Source organism: Meleagris gallopavo, chromosome 7 (assembly GCF_000146605.3).
Source record: "Meleagris gallopavo isolate NT-WF06-2002-E0010 breed Aviagen turkey brand Nicholas breeding stock chromosome 7, Turkey_5.1, whole genome shotgun sequence".
Classification (NCBI taxonomy): domain Eukaryota; kingdom Metazoa; phylum Chordata; class Aves; order Galliformes; family Phasianidae; genus Meleagris; species Meleagris gallopavo.
The window spans coordinates 12,317,444-12,331,688 of record NC_015017.2 but is presented as its reverse complement, the minus strand read 5'-3'; the positions used below and the strand labels follow the sequence as shown (position 1 = coordinate 12,331,688).

The 14,245-nt window shown below is 39.1% G+C and overlaps 1 protein-coding gene across 1 annotated transcript in view; it reads left to right on the top strand.

The window, feature by feature from the left end:
- PARD3B (par-3 family cell polarity regulator beta) overlaps window positions 1-14,245 on the top strand; it is a 353,302-nt gene that overhangs the window by 267,778 nt on the left and 71,279 nt on the right. The window contains exon 21 of the mRNA XM_031554285.1: window positions 8,505-8,801. Coding sequence (XP_031410145.1) covers window positions 8,505-8,801 — 297 coding nt within the window. The remainder of the gene's footprint in view (window positions 1-8,504; window positions 8,802-14,245) is intronic.

Below are 14,245 nucleotides of genomic sequence, written 5' to 3'. Positions count from 1 at the left end.
TTTTACTGAAAAGTACAAATTACAGCAGCCTGAGAATTCCTTTAAATCGGTGTAGAGAGTTAGATCTGCAACTTATAGTCTGCAAAGTTCCTGCAGACATAAGGCCACCTTAGAAGAGCAGCTTGGCTTTTTTAAAGGCATTGGAACATCCTACTAAGAAACTGAACAACCTGGTCTGTGCAGTCAGCCTTGCTTTCAGCTGGAGGTTGAGCAGGGAAACCTTCAGAGGGTTCCCTCTATCCTTTTTTTTTCTTAATGGTACTTCAGAAAATAACACAGAATAGTTACAAGTAGAGAAAATTACATAAGTAAAATACAGCATTTAATGTACATGAGGTGGTTATCTGATTTTAGTAACAGTCTGCATTTCACCAAATACAGAACTAATGTGGACAAAAGTGAGCTGCTGAAACTTTCTCAGATTTAATAGCAAAGATAAAGTCCTGCACTCGTTGAAATCCACAGGCAAAAATGCACGGACCTCATTAGAGCCAAGACTTTCTTTAGAGGGCAGGGTCCTGTGTGAGTGGGTAATCGTGCCCTGTCACCAAATTGAGATAAAAGGAAGAACATTAAGGTACCTGTCTACTCTATTCAAAGCTCACACTTGGTCATCAGCAAAATCATCATTTTGTAGTACAAAAGGGCTTCATTTGTTCTTCAATTTATCATAAACTTAAACTGCATTGACCATAATATTTATCTCCATCATAATTTTTTGCATACAGCCCTCCAAGGGCTGCTTCCCTGGTCAACTCAGCATTACATGAGAGGTGTAGAATAGTTTTCCAGGACAGGCAGTGTTTTAACTCAGGTGGTTTGATCATTGGGCAAGGTAATGCTTGTTGCAAGATCTGTCTATTTAGGCAGAGTTGGTCTCCTACTTCTTTGAATTTATAAGATGTTTTTTTCATTTCTGAGACTGTTTCTGTTTTTATTTAGAATTACTAATACTAATCATGAGAGAGAGGTTGCTCATGGTAGAATGAGATAGAATGAGGAAACATTTGCAAAGTTTATGGGAAAGGTGTTTTTGTCAGAATGTCCTGAAAGATAATGTTAAATTAGATATTGTTTGAGTTCACATCAGATGTCTTCAGTTTACGGGCAAGAGGTGGATTTTTATTTTATTTTGTTTTATTTAGCTATAAGACTGCCTCTAAAGTTTTCCTGGATTATGATTGAAAAAATACAAATGAGTCTTTTCCTGATAAAAGATGCAGGTTTGAATCAGATTGTTAATGTCATTATAGGCCATATCTGCCGGAAAAAGATTACGAAATAAAAAGTTAAAAGCACTGTACTGAAATTATTTCCTCAGATATTCAAGTAAAATATATCCATTCCCATCAGTGATGGTGGTTTATGAATATCTGAAGGCAGGATGTATTCAGTCCACTATTATGTAAATGAATGAAAATATAGTATTTTAGTTACCAAAATAAATTTTGCTAGCAGCTAGAAAAAATTAAAATATTAAACCCAATGGAAATCTAAGTGACCTCCTGCAGAAATAGGTTGCTTTCCTCTAGACAACCCGTTACTCAATGTATGTATGAATTAGGTAAATGAGAGACAAAAGCAGAAATGTTATGTAAAATCACAGTTGAAGTATTAAGATAATAAATCAGATGTAAATTGAGTAATCATTGCGATATGTAGATCTCAGGGGGTAGTCACATGAGCAGGGAAAAAAGAAGTAGAGCAGCTTTCATTCTGCTGTTCACAAGGAGCAACCAAGCAAGTGGAAAAATGTTAAATATCTCAGTGATTTTAAAGCACTTAAAGACCAGGTCCTTTTTAAGAGTTTAGGTACACCTCAGACTGCTTGTATACACACTCATTACCTGCTCTTCTTTTTGTGAACAGAGTAGAAACAGTCCTAAAAGACCTATGGCTCCTGCCCTGCTTCCGTTGCATGTTTTATCTGTCATTGTTATTCTTCCTTCCCTCCCAGGAATACCATTCATTGACTTAGCCAGCAACTTGCTTATTCATGTATGTATTTGCTCTTCCCCAAAGTCTTCTCCTTTGAATCTGCCACACAAGAAATGTTGCTGTATTCATCTGAAGGATTAAATGAGGTTTCTGAACCACTCGGTATTTTGCTGTTGTGAAATACGCTGTTTGGTCAGAAGGTGTATTTTCTTTCCCTTTGTGGTGTTTGACTACTTAGATGGGCACCTTGGGGCTCAAACCATGTCATTCTTTGTGCTGTGCTCAGGACTAAGCACATAGTGCATGGTTTATTTAAAAAAAAAAAAGTTATATCACCTTTATGCTTTCCATGAAAAGTCAGAAGAAAATTGTGTACTGCTGCCTTCTTGGGCTCCTTGAACAACTTCACAGCTGTCAGTAGACTTTGAGCATCCTCTCTGCCCTCAAACATAAGGGCAACCTTTCTGCAGCAGCACAGCTTTTTTACAGGGGCTTACTGACAGCGTTGGGCTTACATGCTACCCAGTGTTGTGCTAATCAATTTTTTACCTGATCTTCAGATATAAACAGACAATAGTCTGTTTCCAGCCACAGAGGGTGGGGGCGACCCTTCATCTGTTAAATAGGAATCATTTAGGTATTTCATACTTGTATTAAACCACGGATAAAGCTGAAGCTGTAACAGCTTAGCAGAAAGTATTGGAAAAGCTGCTGCTACTTCAGTAAGTAATGAGCAAAAAAAGAACTGAAGATCATTACTGAGGCTGGATGGGGCATCTGGAAAAGACAAATGTGCCTAGTCCATTGGTTTTAGAACCTTCAGCATTTTCTTGTGTCCTGGTCCAAAAACAGCCTCTGCCTGGTGTGCCAAGAGATGAGGAATATCTGCCATGGCTTTTCCCAACCCTCTCATTCCATTCCTGAAAGCATTCCTGGATGTGCTCCTAAAGTGTCTTCTGCTCAGTTTTTGTTTGTTTGTTTTGTTTTGTTTGTTTGTTATTTTATTTTGTTGAGGTGATCCCTATCCCTTCCAGCAGCTGCCTCTCTCTGCATGAGATCTGGCTTCTAAGCCAGCTTTTGCCTGTCAGTGTCTCTGTCACTGATGTTAGGGTAAAGCACTTTAGGTTGTGTTTGTAGGCTGTGAATACATATGTGGTCATTGACAGTAGCTCAGCAGAAACACAATAACTTGTTAAGCCACAGTAACTCAATGGTGTGTCTGAGCTTTGAGCCCAGCTGGAAGGATTTGCTTGCTGCTTGGGCTCTTAACCCTTTTATGGCTGTTGCACTCTGTGTGTGTCTTTTCATGTGGTAACACATGAGAAATCTGTGTATATGACATATTCTGTGGGTATGTCAGAGAGATAGGAAGATTAAAGGTAAATGAGAACATTTTCTTGATTTCTAGTTCTGGGAATGTACTACCAAATGTTACCTCAATGCTTTCAGAATACCATGCCCCACTTTCAGGAGCACATGAGACTTATAGAATCCTGTCTTCATTTGAATCCTAAAAAGTAGGATGCAACATATTTTGAAAGTGAAACCTATCATTTTATTGAGGTTATATATTTTATCACGTTAGAATTTTTTGTTGAAATGATTTGTTTTTAGAAAGCGATAGTGGGTCTCAAAGGAGACAAAAAAGATAAAGATAGGATGTGTGTTGGATGCTGTTGAGGAAAAGGTGGGTCACAGGAAATAAAAGGGCACTGCTTGATGCAGCACTTCTGTTGCTTATTCTCTGGCTGCTTGTGTGCAAAGGTTGTGTTTTTACAGAAATGCAGCTAAGGGAAGTTGATGTAGTTGCCATGCCATGATTTAACTGGAGAGCATGATGTTCAGGTGGCGGAAAAGAGCGAGCAGGATTGATATGGGATACCCAAAAGGAAATATAGTTAACTTCCCTTCATTCTGAGAGGCACTTTTTTCCCATTCTCTCATCAGGAAGTTTGTAGAAACTTCAGTGCTACACTAAATTGCTCAGATGGTGACCTGTGCCTCTCCTCATCTCTGGTTTCACTGCCAGCATCATGGTGCTGAGTGACATTTTATCTTTTGTCACAAATTTGCACCAGTTGTTTTACCAGATCCATCCTGTGCTTTCAGCTCTTGGACTCTCTTGTGATTGTTGTTTGCTCTTAATAACTGTAAGCTGGTTGCTGTGAAAATTGTGTTGATTTAGAAGAATTTTCTTTATTTTTGTGGTGGGAAGTAAAGATAATGTTTTTTCAGATGGGGAGGAAGGTGCAACGTAAAAGGAATAGAACGGGATATAGCAAAAGTCTGCTTAACAGGATTGGCAGAGCTTCATGGGAACAATGGAAGGAACAGTATATTCACTTTTTTTATACTTCATCTACTGGGATGTGCTGTAGAAAAGTCTGCATTAAGAATGGGCAAAAATCATGATGCTGAAGTGCACTCAAGCTCTTCAAAACTTCAGAAGAATGTGTGAAGCAACTTCCAAGTTGAGAAACATAAGAGAAGGCCTGGGAAGCTAGGAAATAGTAAGAAGAAAAAAAAGAATCAGTTGTCTGGCAGTTTATTTCTGTGTATTTGAGTATTTGGATTGAAGTGAAAAATGTGATCACAGAGCAAACTTTATGGATTTGTGCAGAAGAGTAAGAAGGAAACAAAATATTAATGCAATTGTAATAGCCATGTTGAAAAGATGAAACATTGATCATGAAAAATTTCACATAACCTGATATTGAGTGGTCAGTATAGTATCGAATGGAAATAATTGTTCCCAGGAAGGTTCAGTTTACAATAGTGGAAGTGATTGGAGGTTGCATTCACAAGGAGAAGATGAAGAAGATAGGCTTATTCACAGGAACAAAAGAAAATTGAGATGACCTAATTTCAGCTTCTCTTGTCTTGGATAGACCAGTATTGATAGCAGGGCAAATTGCTCTCAGTGTCAGATATGAAAGCAAGAATCACATGGTGTTGTTGTGCTGCATGACTCTTTTGCTTTCAAATGCATCTTAAATACCTAGGGGATAGATGATGCATTGGTCCAAGGAATGTTATGTCTTCACATTTTCTGAGAAGCTGCTGTGACTCTCTTTGTGAATGTGTGCCATGCCTTCTGCACTGGTGTGCAAAAAGACCATTCCTACAACATCCTCTTTTTCTTCACCATGTCATCCCATACAGGTCTGTAATAATTCCCTACTGTGACTTGAACTTGTACCTCAGCTGATATATTCCTACACTGAAGTCTGTTAGGCTTTTTGATTACTGATAGGGACTGAAGCTCACCAGTTTTCCATATTTTTAAGAATATTCAAGTAATCTTCCTCAAACTTTGTCTGAAAGATAGAAACAATCTCAAACTGCTCTGTGAATTTTAATAGATGAAGAGCAGGATAACGAGAAGCAAGGGCTGCTACCAAACAGATAAAATTGTTGGTTGCAAGAGCTAACAGTTATTTGTGTGAACTTTTTAAACAAAGATAGATAGATTTTTACATTTCTAATGTAATCCCATGTGGGACATGTAAAATATTAATCCTTCTGCAAGAGGGTTTCTCTTGAAGTCTGTTTATGTATGAAAGATGGAAATGAGCAGCATAGACCTCCCTCCCTGCTTCCTTGATGTCTGAGGCCATATTTGCAGTAGAAACCCACCCCTGTTGCTGTAGCACAAATGAGTGCTTTCAGGTGTTGAACTACTTGCAACAAATGGCTTTTGCACATATGGACCAAGAGTTAACTTTGCTCCAAATTTCTTTTTGTGAATGATGAGTGCGTTTTTTCATGTTTTTTACACACAGACATGGGCAGGCTGACTCCCTCCACCAAACCCTGCTGTAAAATTTCTTTTATCTTTATTCACAAACCCTTTGAGGATAAAGGCTTTTGCATGCTTTCAGCTGCTTTTTAATTATTGCTGATTTGCTAGCAATAGTTTGTGATTTAGACAGAGAGGAATGCTGACCACTACTTTTTAGTTCCTGGTTTCATATGCAGCTCTTCCATGTTGATTTTTCTCTCCCTGCTATTGCCCGTTGTTTTCTGAATAAAAGTATGACCTTTACCAAGGAATACACCAGTGTCACCAATAGTTTTGCCAAGGGTAAGTCGCATGTCCCATCATTCTGTGAATGCTGTTAGGCTCTCACCATCTCAAGAAGCCATCATCCAACTGAGCCAGAGCAATCAGCAGTAAAATGAAGGAAGTGCCTTGCTAACTGAATTTATCACACGCTGACACCAGGCTGTGCCCTCCAAAAGATTCTACTGGAAAATCTCCCTTGCGAATAGAGCAAGAATTGTGCAGCATCAAAGGCACGTTTTGAAGCCTGTGATGGCTGCAAGATACTGGATCACTTGTGTGAGGCTGCGCTCACTGCTAGTGCCTGACCTGGGCCAACATTTGAATGCAAAGCAGGGATTGTGTGTGGCATGAAAACCTGAAGCAACAGAGGAATAGGGCGAAAGGTATGGAAGAAGGGGACTATGCAGAGGAGAGAAACTCCGGGTAGAAAAAAGGAGAAATTTTGAGGAATTCATAGATAGCCTAACTGTAGAATCTTGGGAGGTTTTAAGGATATAGACGGATTATAGCTTATGTTCTTCTTATTTAATGTCTGAGAATTATCGTAGTAGATTGCATTCAGGCCTTGTGATTACCTTTACTGAAACTTTAAGAAAAAGTGAAGTATGAACTTGGGCAGAGATGGGGAGTTTGAAGAAAAGCAGAAATGTTGTGTTATGAAGATGATGATGTCTCTCCTAGTCTTTGTAAGAAGATATTGAGAGAAGAGAAAGGTGATCTGCTCCAGTGAGGAAAGGCAGAGTGGATGGTGGGCACCCCTTATGCCAAGGGCCCTGTATCATTTGCGGGCTCATCCCACTGTAAAGCATGACTACATTTTAGGTATTAAAATCTTACCTTTTTATTTAGTATCCTCACTAGATGTGTCCTAGCACAGATAAGAGAGTGGCCTAACTAGAAAGCATGCATGATGCTCCTTAATGTACTCAGGCATATGTGTAGAAAAGCAACTTGTTTTCATTAGAATTACTTGTGAACCTATTTATGTATAAATTATTTCAAAAGAAATTACCATTTATTTTGATAGTACAATTCTAATGAAACAAAATAAATGGTATGAATCTCATTCCTCTCTTACTTAGCTGCTTTCTGTCAGACTGAATCATCAGAGCTAAGCTCCTGATGTGCTTATCTCTTTCCTGAAGGAGCCATCTTCTCCAGGCCTGTTCAAGATTCTCAACAAAATCTTCATTTTTACTATGCAGAGTTCTGAGACCCTCATGCTCTACTGAGGCAACAAAGTCTGCTTATACCCTTTGTACTTGGTCTTCTGTAGTACAAATTATACTGTTCCTTCTACAGTGCTGCGGTACTTCAGATAGTCATAGAATCATTTGAGTTGGAAAGGACCTGTAAAAGTCATCTGGTCTAACAGCCCTGCAATAAACAGGGGCATCTATAGCTTGTTCAGGTGCTCAGAGACCTGTCCAGCCTGGCCTTGGGTGTCTCAGGGGTGGGCAACCTGTGCCAGTGTTTACAGTCAGCAGTAAATGCTGAATTCTTCTGTCAGTCACTGTGTCTCTGTAGTCTTCTGTTCTTCATTTTTCCTCAATTACTCTTTATTTTCTGTAAATGCTACTTATTACGTACTGTGATCAGCATTCTGCTTGATCCATCTCATGGCATTTAATTACGCAGTGTTGTAGAATAGCTGAGCAGTTTGCAGAAGTTGCATGCTATATTCTTCTTCCTATTCCTCCAGAATTAATGTTGAATCATTGAATATCAGCTGAGTTTGAAGTTTACCTGAATATGCTTTACTATTCTAAAGAGATTACACAATGGCTCTGATTAGCAGCAGGATTTTGTAATACCACTTAAGGCTTTATCACAGTGGAGTACTGCCAGTAATAGTCTTTAATTCACTTATATGTACCAATTCATCTCTGTCAGTTTTCTATTAATTTCTTTGCTGTTTTACTTTTTGCCTATCCCCCATATAATGAGGCATGATTTCCCCATCTATGTATCCAAAATAAAATTAAAAAATTAAATCTTCAGCAAATTAACTATGGCCCTTTGATTTGAGGCAGCTGTGCCATCTCTCCATGCATGCTTACATTTAATTCACTTTTCACAGGTTAGTTTATTTATAAGAATCTGGTAAGTCAACTGGCCAAGGGGAACAATAATTTTATTGGCTACTTTAGATTAAAAGTGTTGGGATTGGGTTAGGTATATTAATTACAAAAGTGGAGAGCAGGTGTAGAATTAAAACTCTACACATGCATGCATGTAGACATACAGCTATGGAGAGCCACCATATTAGCATTATTTTTTTCATCAGAATGATGACCACCTTGATTACAAAGGTGATTATGAGAGGTAAATTTCCATGTGAACAATTCTGTTTCATTTGGCACCAGTTTCACAGTGTACGGAAAGATCTAAACAGTTGGGTTTGGAGTTGGTGCTCCATATTTACGTGATGAATCAGTGTCTGTGGTTGATGTTGAAGCAGATCCAGTTGCATATTTGTTTTTTCGTTTGTCATTATTAGGATTGGAGCAAAGCATCAGGAGTTACGACAAAAGCAACTGAGAGGCCTGCTTGACTATTCTACTGGTCCTGGAGGACCTGACATAGATGATGATGAGGTGGATCCGAATTATGCCAGAGTGAACCACTTCCGAGAGGCTTATCCAGCAGCAAGCATTTACAGACCATCATCACCAGCAGTCGCAGAAACCTTTGTCTATCCACGTGATTCTTCTTCAACACCAATGGAGAGGGAACACTTGGAAGGATTGTATGCAAAAATAAACAAGCAGCACTACCCACAGGTTCCTGGTGACAGGTAATATTGCCACCTGGCATTAGAAACAATGATAGCTTGGGAGTGGGCTGGACAGGGAGGCTGTTCAAATGCTCTAAACATCTGTATTTACTGGCTGGAAAGGCATGAATTTCCTCTTAACCAAAACTGTGATTTGCTCCAGCAGTGCCCCCAAAGCATCTGAGCTAGTCAGCAGTCAAACAAAAATCATTAAAAAAAGTCCATATTTCACAAACAGAATGAATGAACAGACTCCAGTCCAATTCCTTCCCTGCTGAGAGTGTGTTTTTTTCCTTTTTCGCTCGGGAAAAGTTCTTACACTGCAGCAAAAATAATCTCTGGTTTCACATCTCTTTCAATCTGCTGATCATCAAATGCCTATTAGTAACAGGTTTTGTATGATAACATGATATATTGCATATGTTTACAGTTTAGTTTCCCCCAGCTGTTTGATATTATGCACTTTCAATTAGACTGGGGAAAGGACTGGGAATCATGGCATTTTTATGCAGACTGTGAAGTGTGGCTTCACAAGACTGATTGCCTTTCACAGCCTTTCCAATAACCAAGTGGGAAGGAAAGAGCAATTTTTAATCCTTACTGTCAAGCTTCCAGGTTGATAGCATTAAAGAAAGATGGTCAAGTTTTTGCCTGGATTAAAAAGAGAACAGCATTTCCTTTAAGCTGATGATTACCCACCATTATGGTAGTTTTAAAACTAGATGTTTCTGGAATTTGGGACTAAAAGAATGTAAGATTTCATTAGCATTATCATGGTGTCAATGTATTGGATTTTTCAAACCAACATCTGAGTATGTAGGCAAGATATAGAAGTATGAGAAAAGAAGAGCTGACAGAGAAAGACATGGAAGACTTAAGGAATTGTTTATGCTTTGAGTTCATATTACAATCTGTAGTGTCTCACCATTGCCTCAATCTGTGCTATGTGATACAACACTTGTTAATTTTGGAGAGCACAGATACAGGAGTGTTTTCAGTTTGTGGCATTACAGTACTTTAAAAATGTCTACTGAGTCATTGTTATAAATAGTAATAAAACGCTTTTGACATAAATTTAAGTGCGTAGCAGGGATTGGGCCAAGTATTTCTCTTTTTTTCACCTAAATACAGTATGAGAGAGATCTTTCCAAACATAATGACATTGCTGATTCTCTTCTTTAGTATTAACTCTTCTGCTGCTGCATAAGAATGAAGAGGGTGAAGTTAGAGGCATGGATCACAGGTTTTTGCCATTAAAAGGGTTTTGCTTTCCTAGAAAATGCTTGGGGTGATTGTCAGTGGAGTTGTATGAGCATCTGTATATCACAAAGAGATCAGAAACTTCGTTCACACTAACTCAGGAAACCCAAGGAATTTCCAGCAGGAGGGAGCCCAAATTCAGATTCATACACTTCTCAAAAATAAATATGTAGAGATGTAACTCAGCATGAAAGTAAAACGTTGTCATAAAGGTTGCTTCATAGTATCAGTTTTAACAAGGACTTTATAGCTTAACATTTTAAACGTGTCATCAGTTTGGAAGTATGGTTTATGCTTTGTTTTTACACGCAGTATAAAGAAGTGTCCAAGTCTCTCCCTCTGGCCTCTTTTGTTTGATTGCTTGTATCGTGGCTGTAACTGCACTGAATGAGCTCTTGTCTTGTTGTGGGGACATGATTGAAATGCCAACCAAGTCTGGATTCAGTGTCAGGATCCTGGATCTTAGTGTGGCATTAGCTGTAATTGCACCCTCAAACACGACAATTCAGTGAAAAACTAAAACCAAAACTTCTAACAGGCAAAGAGAAAGTTACCTCATATCTGACCCATGGTCAGATGTCGTGCTGGGAAGGCTGTTCCATCTGTGTTGATTCTGTACTGAAAGACAAACAGTCCACAACAACTTAGCTTTGTTGAATTTCTCAGGCTTGTAGAGACTTTTTAACCAGATTAGGAAAAAGTAGGAAATGTGGGATTCTTATTAGGCTGCCTTTGTTCTTTCTTTAAATCTTTGTTTCCTTTGTCTCAGAAACAAAAAGGTTGTTGTTACTCACCAGCAGAAATGTGCCAAACCTGAATAATTTGAAGTGAATTTATGCAGTGTGTTGTGAGGTCTCAGCCAGCAGTTGTTGAATGTGGCGGCAACTGCAGGCAAGGAAATCTTTTCTGTGCTGGAGGGAGAGTACTGAAAGGAGAAGAGAGATGTGGAAAGAAAAATCCCTGGATAACATGTTAATTACAAAACCAAATCTGCTTTCAAGGGTCAAGTATGAAAACTGCCTTGTCTGCCTCAGAATAATGGGAAATAGTTATAATGGATGCTTATTAACCAAACCAAAGTTATTTTGCATTTGCAGGGTTGAACATTTATCAATGCATTTGTCATGTAATACCTCATGTTTTGGTCCTGCTAACGCATGCATGCTCTCTCCAAGTTTTGCTATTAATTTTACTTTAGACGGATGGCTTTTTTTCCTACCTCTGACTCTTGACTTTGAAATACTGTGTGTGGAGGCTTGATCAGTGCTTAGAGTAGATGAGGTTTAGGATAGAAAGAGGTCTGAACACAAAGAGAATAGATGACTCCATTTTGGGCTGGGAATTCTAGTTATGTGTCACTATGGTAGAGAATTAAAACTAATCATTTCAAACAAGAAGTTCATTTTTATTTCATTATATTTTTGCAGAAAAATGTATTAACGTAACAAATGGCTTTCAAAATGTGGAGGCCATTTGTAAAAAAGGAAGCTCAGTGGTCAGATATGTGCCGTTTACAATTCACATACTTACCCACCTCTCCATTTCTCATCACCAATCTCCATCAAGTCTCCTCCATTCATTTTTCTCAGCAGATTCTCAGTTTAAACGGAGAGTCTCCCACAGAGATCCCACTGTTGCAGAAGCAGTAGGCTGCACATGTATGAAGAATATTCCTTTAATCATTCTGAAGTATGTCTGCTGCCTCCAAGCACTGCTGCCTAGGGCACCGCAGGCCCGGTTCACAATGCTGTTTGCATAATAACGTCCTCTTTACCTACAATGGTATCTGGCGTCTCAGGGATTCTTTTGCCTTGGGTTCTTGGGGATTTTGCTTTGTCTTGTTTTCATCTGCTGTGTAATGTTCTTCTGCAGTGTTCCAAAATTGCTGATTTTCATTCCAACGATGACTATATTCAGTGAAATGGATTTAATTTTTTGTGTATATTTTGCTGAAAGCTTTGAGATTTTTAACTAAGAGAGATGCTACATAAATGTAAATTGTCCTTATTAATGAATATATTGAAAGCATTAGCATGATCAGTGTATTCTGTGAATGTTAAGACGGTAAAAAAAAAAAAAATAGCTAGCAGAATCACACATTCCTTTGTAAATCAAGCATTTTTCTGTTTATTTCTAATTAGCCACAATTTTCAGTAATGCAAATGCCACCCTGGAGGATATCGCAGCCTGCAAAGGCACCTCGTGCAGCTGGGGAGCTCACAGGGTCTATGCTGTGGCCGCTGTACACTCCTTCAGCTCGCATTGAGGCTGGGCGATCTGCAGCCCATATGTTCCCAAAAGGAGTGGGAAGTCACATCTCTGAGCTGAGTTATCAAGGCTGTACCGTGACAGTGCTAAGTTGCACCATGGCAGAGTCTAGGTGTCAGACCAAAGCCAAAAGAGCATATGTAAAACACTTCTATCACTTAAATGTCAGGCATATCGTGTGTTGTAACCCTTTCTCACGTTTTGAATAAGCAACTTCCTCTTTCTTTCCTGCCCTGAACATGGTGCTGCCAAGTATATCCGAACACTCCGAGCACATCTCTGGAAAGGTTCTAAAGACATGCTCAACTTATTTGCTCAGCCCAGAACTATGAAACATTTAAAGTCTGATGCCAAACTCATTGCCAAGTATAATTCTTCATTTATTTATGTGTCTTATCTTGGGGAATTTCAAAGTGCTGTTCTGACAAAAATGAATACAGCTTTCCTTTGTTTAGCAAGAATACATTTCAGAACTGTATCTTGTTGCAGATTAAAAAACAAAAGGAAAGAAAGAAAGAAATCACTGTTTTATTGCATAGGAGTAGAACCCAAAGCCCCAGTCTGCTCCACTTTTCTGTTTTTTGGAGATGCTATGTTGGGTCCCACTGTGGAAGGAAGATCTTATGTGGAAGATCTTATCCCACCGTGGAAGACTCAACAATGTTAATTAATTAATCAAAAAATGGATCTTATACATTTCAGAGTAAAAGTTTCCTCATGAAAAAATTGCACTCTCCCAGAAAGTACAGTCTAGCAAAATACAAAGTTGAAAATGAGGAAAATGATCCCTGCGCAGGGCCCAAAGTGTGCTCCCCACATCTCATCAGAGGGGCAAGGCACATTGAGTGATCTGCCGTGCTCAGAAAGGACCAAAGACACATACTGCTGCTGTGTGTATCCTGAAAGCTAAAGGCTATGTGTAAGCTGGGTGTCATCCTGAGGGGAGAGCAAAAAGGGTCAAGAAATTTGAAATTTAACAAACAGTATTTTTTTTTTTTTCCCCTAAAGGCCAAGCTAAATACTTGTAGTACAGGAACTACATGTAGTTCCTGTCCTGTTGAAAACAAGGCCTTCAGAATCCAGAACTGCACAGACAAGGTTTTGTTCGGAAAGGACAAGTTAGGGTTGTCCATGTGTGTCTTGGCCCTATAATTCTAGTAAGCCAGACACTGGAGTTAAATTTTTCTCAGTATGGTGTACCATGGGCATTGCTCACTATCCATCTCCAGCACCTTCTATCACTGAATAGGAAACAGCATCCTGTTGCTATAGGAGTGGGTGGTCTTCTACTCAGGAATGGCTACTCTTTAAGGTGGAAACTCCGAAGGCAAGGTAGAAACAAAATGATGCTCTGTAATCTAAAGTACCCTTTGCTGTTCTTGTGTAATAGCAAAAAAAAACAAACAATGTTTAGCAGTTTACTCTCTTTTCTGACTTGTAGATTTCTGACAACTGTTAAATTCAAAGCTGCATTGGCAGGTACAACAGAGGTATGGAGGTTTCTGTGTGCTCAGCAGAGCAATCCTGCTCATGGAAGCAGGGCAATCCAAAAACCATCCAGGCGTAGGTTGTACTGTTCTCTGCACCTGGTACTGTTTTGGTTTCCTTCCTCAGAAACGATGAGTGGCTACTGCATGCTCACTGTGCTAACTAGAGAAAATACTGAGTAACTAGACCACCTGAGATACTTTTAAATTTGCTTTAGTTTCATTTCCTTGCTATATAGGGGGGAAAAAAAAAAGTATTGGTAGCATTCAAGATAAATTGCTTTCCAGACACAGTTGAAAGTGCTGTTTCCCAAGAATTCCTCATCTAAATGTTTCCAACTTTAGGAGCCCAGCCCTTCTGTTCACTTCTCATGGAACTCAGGTGACCCTGTGCATTTTGAAGCATATCTAAGCAGAAAGACAATGTCAGATTTTAACCAGAGCAGAGTT